This window comes from Vipera berus, assembly GCF_964194415.1.
Source record: "Vipera berus genome assembly, chromosome: 3".
NCBI lineage: Eukaryota > Metazoa > Chordata > Lepidosauria > Squamata > Viperidae > Vipera > Vipera berus.
Genome location: NC_138204.1, coordinates 50184888 through 50205671, shown reverse-complemented (window position 1 = coordinate 50205671; position 20784 = coordinate 50184888). Strand labels below are relative to the sequence as shown.

At 36.5% G+C, this 20784-nt stretch overlaps 1 protein-coding gene across 1 annotated transcript in view; it reads right to left on the bottom strand.

Annotated features, from left to right (window-relative positions):
- The window catches only part of GRM4 (glutamate metabotropic receptor 4), a gene marked incomplete at both ends in the record, with an annotated part of 317553 nt that overhangs the window by 108363 nt on the left and 188406 nt on the right, over positions 1-20784 (bottom strand). The window contains one exon of the mRNA XM_081325074.1: positions 213-348. Within this exon, the coding sequence (XP_081181200.1) occupies positions 213-348 (136 nt within the window). The remainder of the gene's footprint in view (positions 1-212; positions 349-20784) is intronic.

The window sequence follows — 20784 nt, the reverse complement described above, 5'->3', positions numbered from 1 at the left end:
TATATCAACAGAGCACAACTAGTCCTTTCATCGTCTGTTCTTTGACCTAGCCTACCTCAGAAATGCTAACAATATTCCACTTTATTCATTAACAAGATTCATACTTAGCTTTCTCCCCCTCTGCATGCCCTATTCTCCCATTCATTTTCCTTATTTGTCTCTCTACTTTCCATCACAGTTCCTAATCCCTAAATTAATCCCTAAATTCTTACTTGATATCATCTTCATTGGCAAATATGATGACAGCTCGAGCATGGGATGTTTCCAGAAGGCGACGAATGATCTTATCAAATTCTCCTTCTTTGGGTTCTCGGGGAATCTTGACTGATTGTGCCACACAAACGCTCCCTGTGATCAGAAAAAATAGTATGATTAGAGGAGTCTTTAAACAGAAGTGCCAGACTTGGATAGTTTAAAGAAAGGCATGTGACAATTTTGCCATGGCCCAAAATAACACTTTCATGTGGTTTCATCTGTATATTTTATGCCTGTATGTAACTGTAATTTTAGTGAGGATAAAAACATGGAACCAAATTATGAAGCTAGAAGAACATGGATGTATGAACAAATTTCCTGCTTAACTCTTCATTTATTTATTAGTGGAAAGAATATCCTGTTGAATCTTTTATGATATGTGTTTAAATACCCCAATGTCAAATGGCTTGGATGAAAGAATCTACACAGTGCAGTAATTATTTGGGCTTTTCTTTGAAGCTTACACATTTTGTTTATATCAATATATGTTTATACTCTACGTATAATAATAATAATAATAATAATAATAATAATAATAATAATAATAATAATAATAATAATAATAATAATAATAATAATAATAATAATAATAGGGTATCCTTCAAGCTGACAACTTCAAGCACACTGAAGTCAAGAAAAAGATTAGAGGTGAATACATGAAGAGAGTGAAGAAGATCTTAAAGTCCAAACTCAATGGAGGAAATACCATGAAGGCAATCAACACCTGGGCAATTCCAGTCATTAGATACACAGCTGGAATAGTGGACTGGACTCAAGAAGAACTAAAAGCAATGGATAGGAAGACCAGAAAAATAATGACAATGAATCATGCCCTTCATCCATTCAGTGACATTGACAGACTCTATCTACCAAGGCAAATAGGTGGACGTGGAATGCTGCAAGTACATCAGATGGTTGAAGAAGAAAAAATGGCTTTGGAAGAATATCTGAAGGACAATGATGAAGATGCACTGAAATTAGTGTATCAGGAAGGCTTACTGACTACTGGAGAGACCAAACTGGCCTACAAGAAAGACCATATGAAAAACAGAATAAAGGTATGGGAAGACAAAGCACTACATGGCCACTACATTAAAAAAATAGCTGGGAAAGCAGATAATAACAAGACCTGGCAATGGCTAAGAGCAGGAAAGTTGAAGAAAGAGACCGAGGGACTCATTCTGGCTGCACAAGACCAAGCCTTAAGGATAAATGCATACAAAGTCAAAATTGAGAAGACAGCAACAGACAGTAAGTGCCACCTATGCAAAGAAGCTGAAGAAACAATGGACACCTGGTAAGCTGCTGCAAGAAAATCGCACAGACTGACTACAAGCAGCGGCATGACAAAGTAGCAACAATGGTGCATTGGAAGATCTGCAAGAAATATTATTTGCCTGTAAGCAAGAACTGGTGGGATCATAAAATAGAGAAAGTCATAGAAAATGATAAAGTTAAACTGCTCTGGGACTTCAGAATTCAAACAGACAAGCACCTGCAACATAACACCCCAGACTTAACAATTGTCGAGAAGAAAGACAAAAAAGCCTGGATAGTGGATGTGGCAGTGCCTGGAGACAGCAGAATAGATGAGAAAGAACTGGAGAAGATAACAAAATACAAAGACCTACAAATAGAAATAGAAAAACTGTGGCAAAGGCAAGCAAGGGTAGTACCAATAGTAATAGGTGCCTTGAGTGCAATCCCAAAACAACTGGAGCACCACCATTGGCATTGACAAATTCGCCATTAGTCAATTGCAAAAGGCGGCCTTACTAGGAACTGCTTCCATCCTGTGACAATATCTATAATACCATCAAACATCCACATCTGCCTATCCCAGGTCCTTGGTAAGTCAAAAATGCCAAATCCAGTCTGAACATGTGGCTGACTGTGCAATGATTAATAATAATAATAATAATAATAATAATAATAATAATAATAATAATAATAATAATAATAATAATAATAATAATAATAAGGTTGGAAGGTCATCTAATCCAACCCCCTGCTCAGGCAGGAAACCCTATACCATTTCAGATAAATGGCTGTCCAATCTCTTCTTAAAGACTTCCAGTGTTGGAACATTCACCGCTTCTGGAGGCAGGTTGTTCCACTGATTAATTGTTCTAACTGTATAAACTCACTATAATTTATGTATACCATAGTATACATAAGCAGAAGCAGAAACACAAAAACACATCATAAAATTACAAAAGAATAAAATAATAATAATAAATCAGAGATAGCAATCCCAATCTCAAGAATATCTATTTTCTCCAACTTGATGCCCTCCACATTACAATCTTCTAGACAGCTTATACCAGACATGTCAAACACAAGGCCCGGGGGTCCATGAGTCCTTTTATGACTCATGGACTTCAACTTAACAACTGTGGCAAGAAAGGTCATGAAATGGGAAAAAGTTCACTTAACAACTCTCTTGCTTAGCAAGAGAAATTTTAGGCTTAATTGTGGTCATAAGTCAAAGACAAACTATAATTAAAAAATTCTTGGCAAGCCAAGAATTTATGAATGAGTAACTGATTTGATTAGCTCTTATTTAAGCCTCAACATCTTTTTGCTTCAAACTTTGCAAAAATACCACTTGCTCTTTCTCTGTGCAAATTTTTACAGACAAAAAGGGGAGAGAACAGATGAGAAAAATATTTTAGCACCTTCAGAACATAATTTATAATCTCAGTTTACATAGAAAATGATGCAACAGGTGTTCAGCTGGGTCCTGTTTATGCAAAGGTCAGAATAATTAGCAAAGGGCTGCTGTCACAGAGCAGGTAAATATTCTTGGGAAAGTGAGAAAGAAATATAGTAGAAAAACCACATATATACAGAAGCTGTTCTATAGAGCATCATTTTCATTTCCCAAACTTCAAAAATAGGCTATTTCAAGTCTTCACTGCTACTGACCTTGAAATATGAAGAAACAGGAATGTGCCAAATATTCTTCCTCCAGGCCATACACATCTGCTGTAGTCATTCCAGGATTGGTAAATCAATTTTACAGTTAATACTCCAAATTAAAAACAGTGAATAATTCACTGCATGTGGTTTTTTCGATGAAAGGGTTGGACTATGTGCAGAACATAATGGACTATTTCTGTTCTGGAAAAATTACTGGATTAGTCCTGAAATAGCTGGGTTGTGATATTCATAGGGTCAGAATATTTCAGTTCACTGCAGATTCCATTCCCATAAGATTCAGTTCTGCACATTCTAAAAGTGAATTTCATACCTTAGCCTGCACTTTCCCCATCTGATCAGTTGGATAACATAAAAAATGGCTTCCACACCCATCCCATTTCTCTTTATGTATCTATCCATTGATATATTTATTTCCTTCTGGTGCCCTCTAGTGGCCAAACATCAAAGTCAACTTATCAGTTCCAGATGTAAATACTGAAAGTTTCCCACAGGAAGGATTCTATACAATTAATTTCAAAGTTCTAACTTAAGTCCATCATTTATAAAATTTGAAAATTTTCACCCTTTTCCTGTATATTCAAAAAACAATTCCTGCAAATCTTAAACATAATTGAAACTTCTTTCTTAAAAGATTGAAGAAAAACTCAGTGAATATGATCAAATTTGCAATTCTGAAGGATCATAATTAAAAAAAAATAAAAAATTAAACTCCAAAGTGATTAATAACTGAGTTTTGGTCAAATTTGGAGCCCATAAAGAGGACACATTAACAGCAATGAGCTCGATGGAATCCTGCAACTCCTAGCAAGTGATCACAAACACATCAGTTTCTGCGGTTTACTCTTAGTCCTTTTATGACTTATGGACTTCAACTCCCAGAACTCCTCAGCCAGGCATGCTGGCTGAGGAATTCTGGGAGTTGAAGTCCATGAGTCATAAAAGGGCCGAGTTTGAAAACCCCTGCTCTAGTCACACACACAAAATGTTCAGAGTACGTATGGGTGATATCAAGATCTTTTCTTTCTCTGGAGGGATTTGGGAGTCTGGATTCAGTAATTAGTAGCCATTTTCGGCCATAAAAATCTCCCGCTGTCTGCAGGATGTCAGTTTGCCATTTCCTCATTGGAACTTTCCAAGAACAATAGTCTTGCTATTATTTTTCTTTGGTTGGACCTCATTGTAGATGGAGGAAATCAATAGAAAAACAGCTAATCTGCAAAATCTATGAAGTTCTAGCACTTCAAGGGCAAATCTGGGCACAGTAGAAAGGTGGATGTATTTTCAGTGTGGCTGGAAGGTGTAGATAAAAAGTCACAGGGTTGATCTGTGAAGTGTAATAAACCTGGTGTTCAGTTTTGTAAGACGATTATATGGAGGGGAGAAAGCCAGGCATAATTGCCAACAGCAAGGGGCAGAGGGGTTTCCTGACAATAATGACAAGGTAATTCTTAAGGAGGCCAAGAACACAGTTTGACGTTCCTGAAAAGCATGTAAGACCTCCATATCAAGATAAAGTTGGAAAGCATTTGGCAGCTGGAGCATGTGATAACTGTAGGTGGCCTGAAATGGTGCTACCTCAGTAGGGAAACAAACTGAGTTATAAATGAATTCAGCCATAGATGAAATGTCAAAGCAATTGCTTTAGTTTTTCTAACAGAAAGGGCATTGTTCTAAAATGGCATTGGTCTTTAATCTTCTGAGTTTCTCCACCAGTCTTTGGTGACAAACCAAGGATGGATAGAGATTTACATGCAAAAGCTAAAATAGTATGTGTTCCAAAAAAAGCCAAAATAAAGAAAACAAAAGCTCATCTAAAGGTCCTCTATCCAAGGCTAGTAACGTGGTAAGATCAGTGCAGTGAAATCAGGACCAGAATGCTGTACATCCAGATAGTATAGGTCAGGGGTCTGCAACCTTGACAACTTTAAGATTTGTGGACTTCAGCTCCCAGAATTCCTCAGGCAGCTTAGCTGAGGAATTCTGGCTGAGGAATTCTGGGAGTTGAAGTCCACAAGTCATAAAAGGGCCAAGTTTGAAGACTCCTGTTCTAGAATATCTACCTGAAAATCTAAAGCTCCAACTCTGTTGATATGAAAGGCACTGAAAACCTGGTTATTCTCACAGGCCTAGGGGTGGGAGGGTGGTGAATCCCCATAAGATCTTATATTAATTGGTATGGTTTCTTTTCTGGATACACCTCTTTGTTCTTTCATCTATGGTTCAGACTTTGAATGATATAAAGTACCCACAGGCACTCTAAATCAAACTTTTTTAAACATAGGTAAATAAAGTAAATACCATCAAAAATATCCAAAATGTAATAGAAAGGATGATTAGAAATCTTTAAAAAGTTTGGATATTAACCAATCTGAAGGCTGTTACCATATATTTAAAGATAGATGCATATTCTAGCACCTCTTTCATCTGAAAGTGATCCAATTTGGTAAAATATGCATCATTTGCTGCAAACCCAAGAGATAATAAATGAAGGGAAAAAAGATAGTGATCCCTAATGGCAACTGATTTCAGAAGCCAGTAATGATGGATAATGTGCAGACAGCCAAACTTCTTGACAAAAAAAAGATAGGAGCATTGGCAAGGAGGAAGATAAAATCTTTTGATAAATTCCCCTTGAGATATGCCTTCAGGCAAGTAATTCTGCCTTTGATGTGGCATAGTGCTGATTTGAGAAAATTTGACCTTCAGGAATAAACTTGTCACATAACCAATGAGGTGTCAGGATCTGTGCTTTCCATTTGCCCTTTCCATATACATCAGTTTAGATCACATTTTTGGGAGTTACATAAAGAGGAGGTACTTGCAGAGGGATGGTGGATGATTGTTGATGATGAGTTGTAGAGTTTCACTGTATTCTGTGATACATCCAGAGTGAAACAGCTGGTCATAAATAATTTTATCTCTTGCTGGGGCTGGATAGACTGAGTAGAAAGATCATATTTGTGTGCAATAAAGTTCTCAGTGAAATTGCTTATAGTACCAGAATCTACAAAGGCTTGCAGTTGTATTTCAACAATGGTTGAGTCTCTAGCGCAGGCATGTCAAACTGCTGGCCCACAGGTCGGATGCATCACACCAAAATCACTCCCACCCATTGCCAGCAAGTTGTGATATTTCGCATGACATCACGTGACATCACAAGTTTGACATGCCTGCTCTAGCGTAACAAGAATGATTAAATGGTGATGTGCAGCTCTGCATGTCTGGGCTTTATTTAAGTGGTGAATTAATTGCTTGGAGTAAAATAGAGAAAATTACAAGATTAATTTGGAAGCAATACACATATATAAATTTGAAATTTTGGGACTAAAATTGCTTTTGAGATTATTATTTTTAAAAAAAAAAGACTTTAAAAACTTGTAATATAAGTTTGGATGCAGAAAGCTGGAAGACGGCGTCAACGACATCTAGTGGTGAACTACAGCATTACAATTTATTATCCCTAAAGGAAACTTGGCTGGAAGCCCAGACTCAGATAAGACTTTTGTTCTTTTCAGAAACTTTCAGTTTTGAAGTCAGCAGCTGGGAAAAGAGGGAAAAAAAACCCTCTTGGGCTGCTTATCTGTGTGGCAGAGACAATAAACTATGTGGAAACTGGCCTTCTAACTGACTTTTAGAGCTATGTCATGGAGCTATTTCCCTATAGAAGAAACATGCATTATTGGTTGAGATGATGGAATACTTTTGACTATAAACCTTTGATTGACGAACAATTTTTAATTGCTCTTCTCTCTCTGGACAGAAAGGATGTGTTTTTCATTGGACAGAAAAAATTGAACTTTACTTATATTTGTTGAGGAGAGACTTAAGGACGGACTGATAGGCCGGCTGGATAATTAGGAGTTCAAATGACAATTGACTGAAACTTTTTAAATCCCTAAATAGATTGGACATACAAATAGATTGGACATACAAAAACAAAATGGATGTTCCATACTTAGCTTCAAATGGTAAAAAAAATCCCTAACACCTGTCCCAAAGTCCCCAGCTTGACATACCAACAAGAAAATGTTGATGAATTTCAGAAATTCTTTCTATGATAAAATCAATACAAAAGACAATTGCCTTAGCTCACGATGAGACTAAAAATAAGACAAATGAGATAAAAGAACAATTCTTTAATTTAAATCTACAAACTTGAAAAATGACTACAAAGAAAGAACTAGCAACCCAGAAAATAAAAGGAAAAGCAGAGGAAGCAGATCCAAAGATGGAGGACCTAAAGAAAGGAACTAACAGACAAACTCAGACAAACAAAGAATTAGAAGACATAGCGATAATATCGGATCTGGGAAAGTTATCTTACCTGTCAAGATCTCAGAACACACTTGAGGATAAGAAAGAAGAGCTGATTGAATGGAAGATAGGAGATAGCTGTTAGGAGAATTGTGGGAAATTGGAGAAGGAGGGAGGCTGTTTAATGAATATCAATGGGCTGAGCGTACCTCCAAAAATACTTTAATCAAACTGTCTTTTTATTCCAAACAATATACACACACAAAGGGGGGGGATGTTGCAACTAGGCCAGGGGCAGGGAACCTTGGTTCTTTTATGATTTGTGGACTTCAACTTCCAGAATTCATGAGTCAGCATGGCTGGTTCATGAATTCTGGGTATTGAAGTCCACAAGTCATAAAAAGCCAAGATTCCCTACCCCTGAACTAGGCACTCAGGTATGAAATAGGCAGGTTTCCACAAAATAGGTCTAGACAATAGTGATGCTCTGTTACTTCCAAGTGTCATGGGTTACAGTATGACAGAAAAACAGAGTTGGAAGGGAACTTGGAAGTCTTCCAGTCCAACCCCTGCTCAGGCATGAGACCCTATATCATTCTGGACAAATGGCTGTCCAATCGCTTCTTGAAAACCTCCAGTGATGGAGCACCCACAACTTCTGAAGGCAAGCTGTTCCACTGTTTATTGTTCTCACTGTCAGGAAAGTTCTCCTTAGTTCTTGGTTGCTTCTCTCCTTGATTATTTTCAATCCATTGCTTCTTGTCTTGCCCTCAGGTGCTTTCAAGAATAGGTTGAGCTCCTCTTCTTAGATATTGGAGCACTACTATCATGTCATCCCAGTCCTTCTTTTCATTAAATTAGACATACCCAATTCCTGCAACCATTCTTCATATACTTGGGTTTATATGGGTTTCATTTGGGTTCAATTTACAAAGTTTAGCAAGAAAATGGGAAGAAGGAAAGAAAGAAAATGGAGCTGTCTTTCTTTTCTGCACATACTCTTCTTCAATTCCTTGAGTTTTCTACCAATATTCAAGCAAAGTTGCATTAATGCTGCTGTGGTTTCTGGGGTGCCGTGATGAATTAGTTTGTCCCTATTTCATCTAATATCCCCTCTATGAATTGGCCAATTAAGTTTCTTTCATTCCAGCCCACATCCTGAGCTAACAGCTGAAACGCAGCAGCATACACCCACAATGAACACTAACCCTGTTGTTGGCAGAGAATCTTATGGCTGGCAGGCATTCACTTGACCAGATCTTCAAATTTATCTCTGAGGCATGCCACAAAACTAACATAGTAGTTCAAGTTGAAGCTCTGTTTTGAATAAGATAAGGGGTTATCCATTTTTCAGCTCCCTCCTTCATAAGGATCATTGTAAATCTTACGTGGTTGATGATGGAAGTGTACTGATCACATTCACCAAGAAAGGCAGTAAATTTGCTTTTCATCTTATATATTAGGCAAGGAAGGTGATTCTCAGCATCAGAGTGGTGAAGCTATTACAGCTGCTTGAATAAAAGGTGCAGGACTTAAGCTGGAACTATCACAGAAACCACTGGGCTTTTTCTGGCCTACATGCTGGGCTTTTTCAACTGGGCAGTTTATCTGGGTCACCTCCAGGTTTTGATACTGGAGCAAGGCATTAGCAACTTGATCAGCATTTATTGGAACTGCAGGAGGTCTGTACTTGTAATTTAATTCTTGGTCTGAAGGCAACAGGTTTTTTCCTATAGCAATGGCTGTGAGGTCAAAACAAGCTGCTAGACTTTACAGCAAGATTAATCAATAAATCTGGGCTCTCCAAAGCTTTAAACTATTATTCAGGAATTTACTTACTTGGCAGAAGAGTCTCAAACATGACTTTGGTTGGATTAAACGTTGCCTTGCAGACAAACAAAATAATATATGGAAAGTGATCACCCTCTGTAGGGTGCAAAACCTTTTCTATGGATCTGTTTCCAGAGTTTATGTCCTAATCTTGTTCCACCCACTTTCCTGAATTAACAGATTCTTGGTGATTTACCCCCATGGCCTTTGGTACTTTGATATTTTATATAATAATCCTTACTAAACTAAGAACCACTGGTTGCCAGAAGATTCATCCCTTTTACTATGCACTCCTAATCACACTGCAAATTGTAAAAAAAAAAATATTTAGAGGTTTCATGGCATAATATTTTAAAATAATTTGATCACAAAAAGTATCAGTGGACCCAAATCAAATTTATCAGATAAAGATTAGTTCAATTGAACTAACCACTTAAACCATTACAACAAGCTCATCATTCTGAATGTTTTCTAACTGCTATTTATTTGGTGTAATGTATCATAATGTTTACTGTATTTAAACTGAATGCAATGAATTTTTGGAAATTACAGTACATATATATAAATGGATGATAGCTATGAAAATTCTTTTTCTAATTATCATTTATTTATGACTAAATAGCTATATATTTAACAGGTGACATGACTGCCAGGCTATTGTAATTATGATATTAAGATCCAGTCCCAGTTTAAAGCCGAGCGCATAGTTCGCACTTCTTTAGTATTAGCACTGGATATTCAGTATGCTACTGCAAAGAATTTAGGTGAAACCACTGGGCAAGGTCATTTGTTGATTTGGGGACAGTATTATTAATATGCTGATGATACAGAGTTATATTTTTTGATTAAGGCATCCCAAGTGAGGTTATTGAGTTTCTGCCCCAGTGCCTGGAAACTGTGCAGATTTTAATCAGAAATAACTTTCCCCAACTTAATCCTACCTAGACTGAGTGATTATGGATTATGAACATTAAGAGCTACCTAAATCGAGAAATGGAATATTAACGTTGGATGGGGTAGCATTTCCCCTTTCAGGAGTAGTGAGCAACCTGGGGAGAGTAATTCTTCCTGGACTCATAGCTCCTGTTCAGTGAGCTTTTGTACAGCTTCATCTGGTGTGCCAGTTGTACCTTTTCCCAGGTCAAGAGGCCCTCCAGACAATAATCTGTGCCTTATTCATCTCATGGCTCAATTACTGTAATGGTCTCTACATGGGGCTGACCTTGAAGACTACTCAGAAGCTTTAAGTAGTCCATGTAGTAGTGCCTGGTTACACGAAGAACCATTTATCTTTAGTGAATAAACCTGACTTTTAATCAATCTTGGTTTCATTCTACATAGGTTTAAGCATAACTACATGTACAGGACAGCATCTTACATCAGAAGGTAGACATCACAATGTCCAGGGAAATGAAATGGTCATCTGACTTTCCCAGGAGCATTATTCCTATCTGTGCAACAGTACTGCAGCATCCAATCAGAAACAGAGGCAACTCAAGCAAGGAAAAACTTCAGACAAGGGGGAAAAACAAGGTACCCCTATCTCTTATAGCAGCTTCTAAGGCAGTTTTGTGAGACAAGAAGCTGGCTACAGGATGTCACAATATTCCTTTTATTAGGCAGTCAGCCATCTAAGTTAAGCATCTGTAGCTATCCATCTCAACACCTTGGGTTAATCCCTATGCATTGGCAAGAAAAAAACTGAATGTGAAGACAAGAGAAATATGCAAGCAAGGTAATGCAGGACAGAGATAAAGAAGAGACCTGACTGGAAGGCAGGCAGCTTTGGGGATTTAGCACTTTTGGCTCTGATATATTATGTAAATCTTTTTTAATTTGGAAGCTGGTTTTTGAACTTTACATTTTAATAATTGATATCATAGTGCAACTTTTTTTAAAAAAAGTATGAGGATTTAGCTGTGTGCACAAGAAAGAAGATAGGCTTCCTGTACATTTTTGTAAAAGCCAGCTCCAGAATTTATGTCATGCTCCAGGGTTCTTATGATTATTTAGAGAAAATGAAGATAATTCCACTGCCCCCAATTTTTGGAATGACAAATAAATATGGCATAACACCTTATCTTTGCCTCCTTCTTCTTCCAAAATGGAGGAATAAAACTCAGCAAACAAGCTGGCGGGGGTGGAGGAAGATGGGTAATTGTTAGAACTCCATAAACTTTTGAATTAAGTAGACGGAGCAAAATATTTTGAAAGCTTTCATTTTCCAAAAATGAATCACTGTGAGTTATTGATCTCTGCATTCTCTTGCTGCTCTCTTCTTTGTAATAAAAGGAAAAATAGTAAAATTGGTATAAATTGAGATTTCTTTTTCCTTATCTTTCTACACAACAAAAAGCTTCTACCTAATAAATATTATCCTCCCCATATTCACATACTGTATCTTTTCAATTTTTCAATTTCATCTGGAGAAACTGAACCAGTTGCAAGGGAATGACCTATTTACAATTTATGCAGGGGTAGTCTGTCCGTCCCTCCAGAGTCCCTTCTGCTGAGCACTAGAAGTACCGCTGTGAGATTGCCAAGTCTCAAGTGAGCCCCTCAGATTTTCAGATCAATATTCAAAGACTAAGGGCAACAAGTTAAATCTATAACCTTCAGATAGATCAGTATCTTTTAATGGCTTCTCCTAAATGTACAGTTGGGCTGCAATTTAATTCTGCATAAACAGAATTTGACCGGGGAATATTTGAAAATGTAAATGAATGCATTCTCAATTTAACATCACAACAATCAAATGATCAGAAAACAAAAAAAAGAGAAATCGTGTAAAGCAGACAACTGAATATAAAGTAGTGGAGATGCAAGTGGAGAAGGACTTACAAGAAATATTGAACATTGAAAAGATAACTCCAAGATCACAAAATAAATTTGAGGATAAGAAAAAAGATTTGACAAAATGGATTGCTAAGCCGTTGGGAGTACCACAAGAAATGGGGAGACAAGGGATGATGAGAGAAATCTTCAATGAATATGAAGGGGCAAAATCTTTTTACAAAAACATGATGTTTGATTTGCCTACTATATCCACAACAATATTTACAAGATTATGGAAAGATTATGATTGGGAGAGATGCTTGGCAAAAGAAGAGGGCTAAAGTGAGAATTGAGGAATTAGATGATGGGATATATCAGAGAGAATATTTAAAAATTAAACACTTGTTTGAATATGGCTGAAGAAATTGAAAGATTTTAGTTTAAGAGGGATGAACTCTCTAAATAAGACAGTATCTTTTTTTCTTTTGTTTTTCGATATGAGAACTATAAAAATGTGTGGGATGATTAACATAAAGGAAATGTTTTAGATATTTAAATGTAATTGATTTTAAGAAAATTCCAATGGGTAACTAAAAATGGGAAAAAATGTTTTGAATAGAGTTAAAAGATTAGATGATTGGATTTATTAAATGGAACATTTAAAGATTAAACATAGGTTTAAAAAGGTAAAGGAAAGGTTCCCCCGCACATGTGTGCTAGTCGTTTCCGACTCTAGGGGCCGGTGCTCATCTCCGTTTCAAAGCCGAATAGCCAGCGCTTGTCCGAGGACGTCTCCGTGGTCATGTGGCCAGCATGACTAGACACCAAAGGTGCACGGAACGCTGTTACCTTCCCACCGTAGTGGTCCTTATTTTTCTACTTGCATTTTTACGTGCTTTCGAACTGCTAGGTTGGCATTTCTAGCAATAATAATTTAATAAATATCATGCTTCTTTTCTATCTAGTCATCTTGGTTGCCTTGTCACAAATCTTGTTTATAATTCTTATTTAAATTTATTTTCCTTACAATGTTCAAAACATTTCTACTGGTTAAAATTTTCCCAGAATTAATTACCTTAAAGTATTTAAATCTATTTTCATATCTTAAAAAATAAGTAAGAAAAAGATACAAAAGAAAGACATAGAAAAAGAAAAGATGTCAGAGAGAAAAAGAAAAAGAGAAAAAAGAGAGAGAAAAAAGAAGAAAATAATACTAATATACTATTTATTTTAATCCCATTTATATCCCGCCCTTCTCCGAAGACTCAGGGCGGCTTACAATTTAAGCACAAACCAATGTGCTTAGCAATAGCCTTCATTCTATGTATATGCCTGCTTATTAGGGCTTTCGGCCCCCGCCAAGCGGCATTATTACAAAGTCAGCTTAATTGCCCCCAACAATCTGGGTCCTCATTTTACCTACCTCGGAAGGATGGAAGGCTGAGTCAACCTTGAGCCTGGTGGGACTCGAACCTGCACTAATTGCAGGCAGCTGGTGTTACTTAAGGAGGCATTAGCCCACTGCTCCACCAAGGCTCTTAAAATACATATCCCTCTTGAACTAGTATGCACTTATTTCCAAATTCTTTCTGTTCTTTTTACCCATCATTAAACCTATGTTTACAAGGGACGCGGTGGCTCAGTGGGTTAGGACGCTGAGCCTGTTGATCAGAAGGTCGGCAGTTTGGCGGGTCGAATCCCGAGTGCCGCGCAGCAGAGTGAGCGCCTGTTACTCGTCCCAGCTTCTGCCAACCTAGCAGTTCGAAAGCACGTAAAAATGCAAGTAGAAAAATAGGGAACACTCCGATGGGAAGGTAACAGCGTTCCGTGCGCCTTTGGTGTCTAGAGTCGGAAACAACTAGCACACATGTGCAGGGGAAACTTTACCTTTTTACTTTATCAAATTAATAAGAATTGTATTAATTTAGGTTGCAAAGAGAATATTATTGGAAGAAGAGAAAATCAAGCAAAGTTATTATGGGAATTTTGGAATATAGAAATTAATCATTAGTAAATATAAACTTTGTAAATATAAACCCAGATAACACACTGTTTACCAAATATCAAAATGTTTATATTAAAAAATCAATTTTATATATATATATATATATATATATATATATATATATATATATATATATATATATATATATATATATATATATATATATATATATATATATATATATATATATATATATGTAAATTTTTCTGGCTTGCTAACAAAGAATAAAGGGAGCAAGCCAAAAGATTTACACAAATATGAGCTGCCACTTGTCAGTTCCGACTCTAGGGGCCAGTGCTCATCTCCGTTTCAAAGCCGAAGAGCCAGCGCTTGTCCGAGGACGTCTCCGTGGTCATGTGGCTGGCATGACTAGACGCCAAAGGCGCACGGAGCGCTGTTACCTTCCCACCATGGTGGTCCCTATTTTTCTACTTGCATTTTTACATGCTTTCGAACTGCTAGGTTGGCAGAAGCTGGGACGAGTAACAGGCACTCACTCTGTTACACGGCACTCGGGATTCGACCCGCCAAACTGCCGACCTTCTGATCGACAAGCTCAGCGTCCTAACCCACTGAGCCACCGCATCCCATATATATATATATATGGGATATATATATATATAATTTAACCTGGGAATATCTCAGTATTTATAACAGCAAAATATACCCATGGAATTATGATAAAAAGTTTCCCAAATGACAATAGAGAAACTTCCACAGAGGAATTCTAAACTGGCTTCCTAAATCCATCTCATGAATTTAATTGGTTTGCTTCACAATACAATGCCATCATTGCTTTTGATTGAGACATTCAGTCATTCCCGAACTTATTTTAATGATATAGCGTGCCTTTCTGTATAATTTAACCCTTCTCTAAATCCATTTGAAATAACAGGTATTGGGGGGGAAAACTCACCCTAAGACCTTAGATATTGTTTCCCTTTTAAAGTGAAAGTATGACACTAAATACAGTAGAGAAATAGGAAGCTTAGTTAAATGAACTTTGTATTTCATAGGAAGTATATACTGAATTAATTTGGGATTTTATACAGTAAGTGATTTTTGAAAGAAAAGAAACTAAAGCATGTAATAAAAACAAAACTTTCTGATTATCTTTCCCATCAGTTTACCCAAACTCATATAGCCTCCTTCCTTAACATACAGAAACAATTACCAGGACAGCTGAAACATAAATATACTTCTAATATCACTCCTTGATTTGATACTCAGGTAAAAGTGTGATCTGCAGGGGATATTATCACTGTAGAAGTCTTTTCCTCAGTTTTGGAAAATATCCTGTGGGATATTTTATTTATTTTAACACCTTACATTTAGCCTACCTTGCCAAGAGCATATTATGAAATGGAAGTGGAGTTGCATAATACATTTCCAATAGCAAAATATTTTTGCTTTGTTCCTGATTTGGTTGAATCAAATGAATCTTAATTGTCAGTTTCTTATGCCATGCTTTTAATTTTAGTTTAAATTAATACTTTAATGAAATTCAAATTTCTATCAGCTAAGCCAGGAAAAAAAGAATAAAATAAAATTCACACTTGTTCTATGAAAAATGTAAACCTTTTTTTGCTCTTAGTCACAATGGTTAAAGGATTTTCAAACTGTAGTCACATAGTTTTTCCAAAGAAAAACTAATGGTGGCTCCGCAAATACATTTAAACATAAAGTAATGCTCTTAATTTAAGTGACTGTTCCAGTCTGCAGATTGGGAATAGGAAGTTCCTATTTGTTGCTGAAAAATGATGAGAGAAAGAAGAAAGCTAGATTAACTCCATTCATAAATAATGAGATTTGCATATTTAACTCTAGCAAGTGGCTTTGGCGTTTTACTTCTCTGAATAAACCACAATATCCAGAAAGGAAGGAAGGAAATTTAGTAGAATGAAAATTCTAAGCTAACTGATTATTTAGAATTGCAAATTGTCAAATTGTCAAGGTATTGATTTAACAGCTAACCAGCTTATGTAATGTAAGATATAGGAAGTAATGATGGGAATGACTCAGCAGGGTTTGGGTCTCTTTAAGAGCCTTTGTATAAAGGAAAGGGTCTGCTGATGTGTTGTCTCTCTTCTGTTTCCTGCTGTAACTGGTGTCTGTGTGTGTGTGTGTGTGTGTGTAATTGGTTTTTAACTATAACAATCTCCAGTGCATGGTGGTGTCTTGGTTTTTATTTTAACAAGAAAATAAAGGGCAATAATAATTAATTAACAATCAATAATGATTAAGTTTGATAATACCATAATTAGTATATTAATTAATGATATATTTCTTTGATCTTCCCTTCTCCCATTTATATCCCATTTATATTCTCATTCTTCAACCTTAACCAAAATATTATTCTTAATATTTTCAATATATAAATGATTAGATATAGGCATTTTTTTATATTTATACAAATAGTAATAATCTGTATGTATGACATTTTTTTCAGCTTATATTATTCTTATAACCATCATCTCAATAGTTCAACATGCATTCTAATTTTGTAATTTTTGTTTACACTTAATTTCCCTTATATTCAATCCAATTCTTATCAGACAATATTTCTTCACGTTAGTCATCTAACTGTCCAAATTTTCCCATTTAAGTACATCATTCCAATATTTTATGTCATGCATTATAAAAATACTATACTTTTTATCTATCTTATAGTATCTAGATATAACATCTTTTTAATCAGTTTATATTTCACTTATATTAATAAAAGTTACATCAACCTGCTATTTTTACATTTCATATATTATGGAACATACTATATTACTTAAATCTCTTATTCCTCTTGTTATAGGGCCCCTTTATGTTCAAAGTTCTATATTCTTTTAGCCATATTCAAACAAATGTTTGTTCACATAATAGTCCATCTGGCAGGGGGAGTCAAATCTCTTGTATCTGTCACTGGTTTTCTTCTTTTGCTAAGTAGTTTTCCAAGTTGATGTAATCCACTTACCCGGCAGTTCCTGTATTTTTACAAATGTTGTTGGGAATACAGAAGATGAAGTAAGTAAGATGAATACTTTCTGTCTCCCAAACTTTGATGGTTCTCCTGGTAATTCTATAGTCCATTCCATTTTTCTTGTTGTATCAGAACTTTGTAGATTTTTTCCTGTTTGTGTTAAATTGTAATTCTTTTCATTTGTTATTTCATCAATTTGATCATACTCTTCTAATTTGTAGTCTGTTATCTGATTTATTTGTTTACTCATTGTTATTTCCTGGGTGTTTTTTAATTGTAGATTTAGATTAGAAATATGCTTACTTAAATCATCAAAGTTGTTTCGAATTTCCTTGTGGTTTGAGTCTATTGTCATTTGTATTTGTCTTAACATTACATATATTTCCTTCTGGGAAGTATTTATCTTGCCTTGAAGTATTACTTCTAGAGGCTCTTGATTTTCCAGACTAAATCATTCAGGAGAAAATATTGAATATGGTGTCCTGTCATTTTTTGATTCATATGTTATATCCATGTTGTCTCCCCCTTTCAAATAATCTTTCATCAATGTTTTAATTCAAAAGTCAATTTATCAGTCAATCAAAATTACAGTTCAGTGTGTTAAGCCTCTTTAAATCCTTTTTGTAGATTTTCCTCTAAAAGATTAGCCAAAAGCCAAGGTTTTTCTTTTCCATAAACAGTTCTTAGATTTAAGCAACAGTCCAGATGTTTGTTTGTTTTCCTTTCAGACACTTTTTAATCTTGTAGCTGGCTTTTTCTTTGTTCCCAGCTGTCTTCAAGGTATATTCAAAGAAACAGCTTTCTCTTTATTTCTAGGCATTCTGCCAATTTCTGAGTCCTTATTGTTAATATTCTATGCTCTGATTCTCCACTAGATGTCAGCAGTTATTTTCTTTCAGGTTTTTTTCCAATCAAAAAGTTATTTTTGTTATATATTTTTATAATTCCATCAAAAACTATTTAGGGTATAATCTTGACAGTTTCTTAGTTCCTAGATTTGTCCAGACTGTAGTATTTTAAATCAAATTTAATATATCTCTTCCTTAATATTAATTTGCCACTTCCGTCTGTAAGAGAATGGAGATATAGTCCCCTCCCTTCACTTCCGAAGGTTTTGTTGCTTTGGAGATCTTTCTCAAGGATTCAATTAGTAGATAGAAGAAAGAAGATCAGTACTCTCACCAATTCCAAGTACGCTGTTCACCGATGTTCAGGTTCATGCTCTGGGACTTTGGCTGCAAGTAGCTTAGACTAGATGCTGATCTCACACTAGCCTTTCTCCTGTCAGGTTCAGAGGGCTTCCCCCAGATCAAACAAAGTGACCACCATCACTTCGTGATCAATGGGGTCCCCCTCCTTCACAGTTACCCCTTTGGGGTGACTTCTGACCCATCTAGCAGGATGAAACTAGCCATGGGGAGTGAAGGTTCGCTCTCGCACAGCCGTGTGCTACGGGTTCAAAACAGGAAGTCCTGCTGTAACTGCTGTGTGTTGGAGATTGCTGTATTAACACAAGTATCTATATTGTTCCTGGTATATGATATTGTAGACAGTGTAAGATAAACCACCATTTAATATAGACCACTGTTTACTGTGTTTATTCCTGGGTTATAAGAATGTGCATGCTCTGACAGGTTATGGGCCCAGAGAGAGGAAAAACCCAGTGAGATCTTGACCCAGAGCCAGAGGAGTTAAGGCTTGTGGTTTGTTGTAGTTTGTGGTGGTAGCAGGCAACATGGACTCCGTCAGCGTAATGGGAAGAGGTTTCATAGTATCTCATTTGAATGAGACCAACTACCTCTCTTGGAGTCTGAAAATGGAGATACACCTGCGAAGGGAGGAGTTGTGGATGATAGTTGCTGATCCACTTGCAGCCTTAGATGGTGGGGTCCGGAGAAAGAATGATATGGCCATAAAGTATGCCAGCTGTAAACAGACAGGGGAACAGAGTTCATTTCTGACAACTTCCAAAAGTGCCTAAGGAACTTAGGCATAAGGCATAGACATACAAACCCATACTCACCAGCAGAAAATGGTGTGGCTGAATGTAGGAATGGCATTTTGCAAGACTCACTGCTGGCAGATGCAGGATTGAGTAAAACATATTGGGGGGAAGCCATGAAAACAGCCAACTATTTACTAAACAGGGTATGGAGTGTTGCTATCAACAAAACTCCATATTACTTGTTATACAGAAGAAAACCCTCATTGGCTCACCTAAGGATATTTGGCAGTTATGCCTGGGTGCATATTCCCAAAAGCACCAGAAGGAAAGGACAGAAAAGGGCCAGGAAACTTAGGCTTGTTGGATATGAACCAGGTTCCAAAGAATATAGATTCACAGATGGAACAAAGAAGGTTGTGATTTCAAGATCTGATAGTTTTGCAGAACAAAACAATTGGGACAGGGTGAATGCTAACACCGAGGTGTTCATGCCAACACGTAGCGCTAGTTCTCAGGAAGAAAAGGCTACACAAAGCCCAATGAAGGGAAGAGAGAATAGCAGGTCAGAAAAAGCCAGAATAGAAGAGGATAGACCTGAGGTAAAGAGAGAAGTAACAGAAACACAGGAACAGGTGATACCGAGGAAGTCTGAACGTAGCAATCAAGGCATACCTCCAGATCGATTCTCAGCAAGTAGGGTTAGAGCATATAACGTAAGGTATGAACCCCATAATTACCAAGATATGTTATCATTTCCTCAAGTAGAACAGGATAAATGGAAGGAGGCTATGGACAGAGGATTGGAGTCTATGAATGTGCATCAAGAGTGTGTAAAAGCATTAGGGTTAACAGCTGTTTAGCTTTAAATAGGACGAGTATCAAGGTATTGATTTAACAGCTAACCAGCTTATGTAATGTAAGATATAAGAAATAATGATGGGAATGACTCTGCAGGGTCTGTGTCTCTTTAAGGGGAGGCTCTGCTGATGTGTTCTCTCTCTTCTGTTTCCTGCTATAACTGCTGTGTGTTGGAGACTGCTGTATTAACACATATATGTATATTGTTCCTGGTGTATGATGTTGGAGATAGTGTAAGATACACCACCATTTAATATAGACCACTGTTTACTGTGTTTACTCCTGGGTTATTTCAGTGCAATAAGACTGTGCATGCTCTGACACAAATGTTTTCAATTCCCAAAGAAAACATATAGTTTATATAAACACAACATTGCACATGTATCCAAAACCTGTAACATATTTTTAAGGCTGTGAATGCTTTGATAGTGATTACATCAGCCCCTTCTTTTCAATCAGCAGGTGCCCCTGCATTAAGAGTTGTATTAATTTTAAATAAGTAGATTCTTTAAAGGAGCACAAAGTAAAAAGCATTTGTTCCAAATCTTTTTCAAAGAGTGCATAACCCCGTACTTTTCTGTTATTAGTCTTCTACACACTTCAGAACTCAGCATGCTTTCTATGAAAAAATCTCACCCTTATAATATTTTAGCATCACTCACTTTCCCAGAATCATTTTCCTTGTTGTTATTCGCCTAGTAATTGGGCATCAACTAAAATTCCAGAGCAGTCTAAATGTAAGAGCCATGGCCCAGAATCAGATCATAAAATTAGCACCCTGATTCTGGATGCTTTCTACACAATAAGAAAAACATGGCCTTGAAGCCAAAGAAAATTACAGCCTTAGTTTTCCTCATTTTTGACAGAAACTGGAAGCAGACCTGTCCAAAATTACCACTCTGGCCTCTAATAGGAATGAATTACATACTAGCATTATTTCTTCCCTAA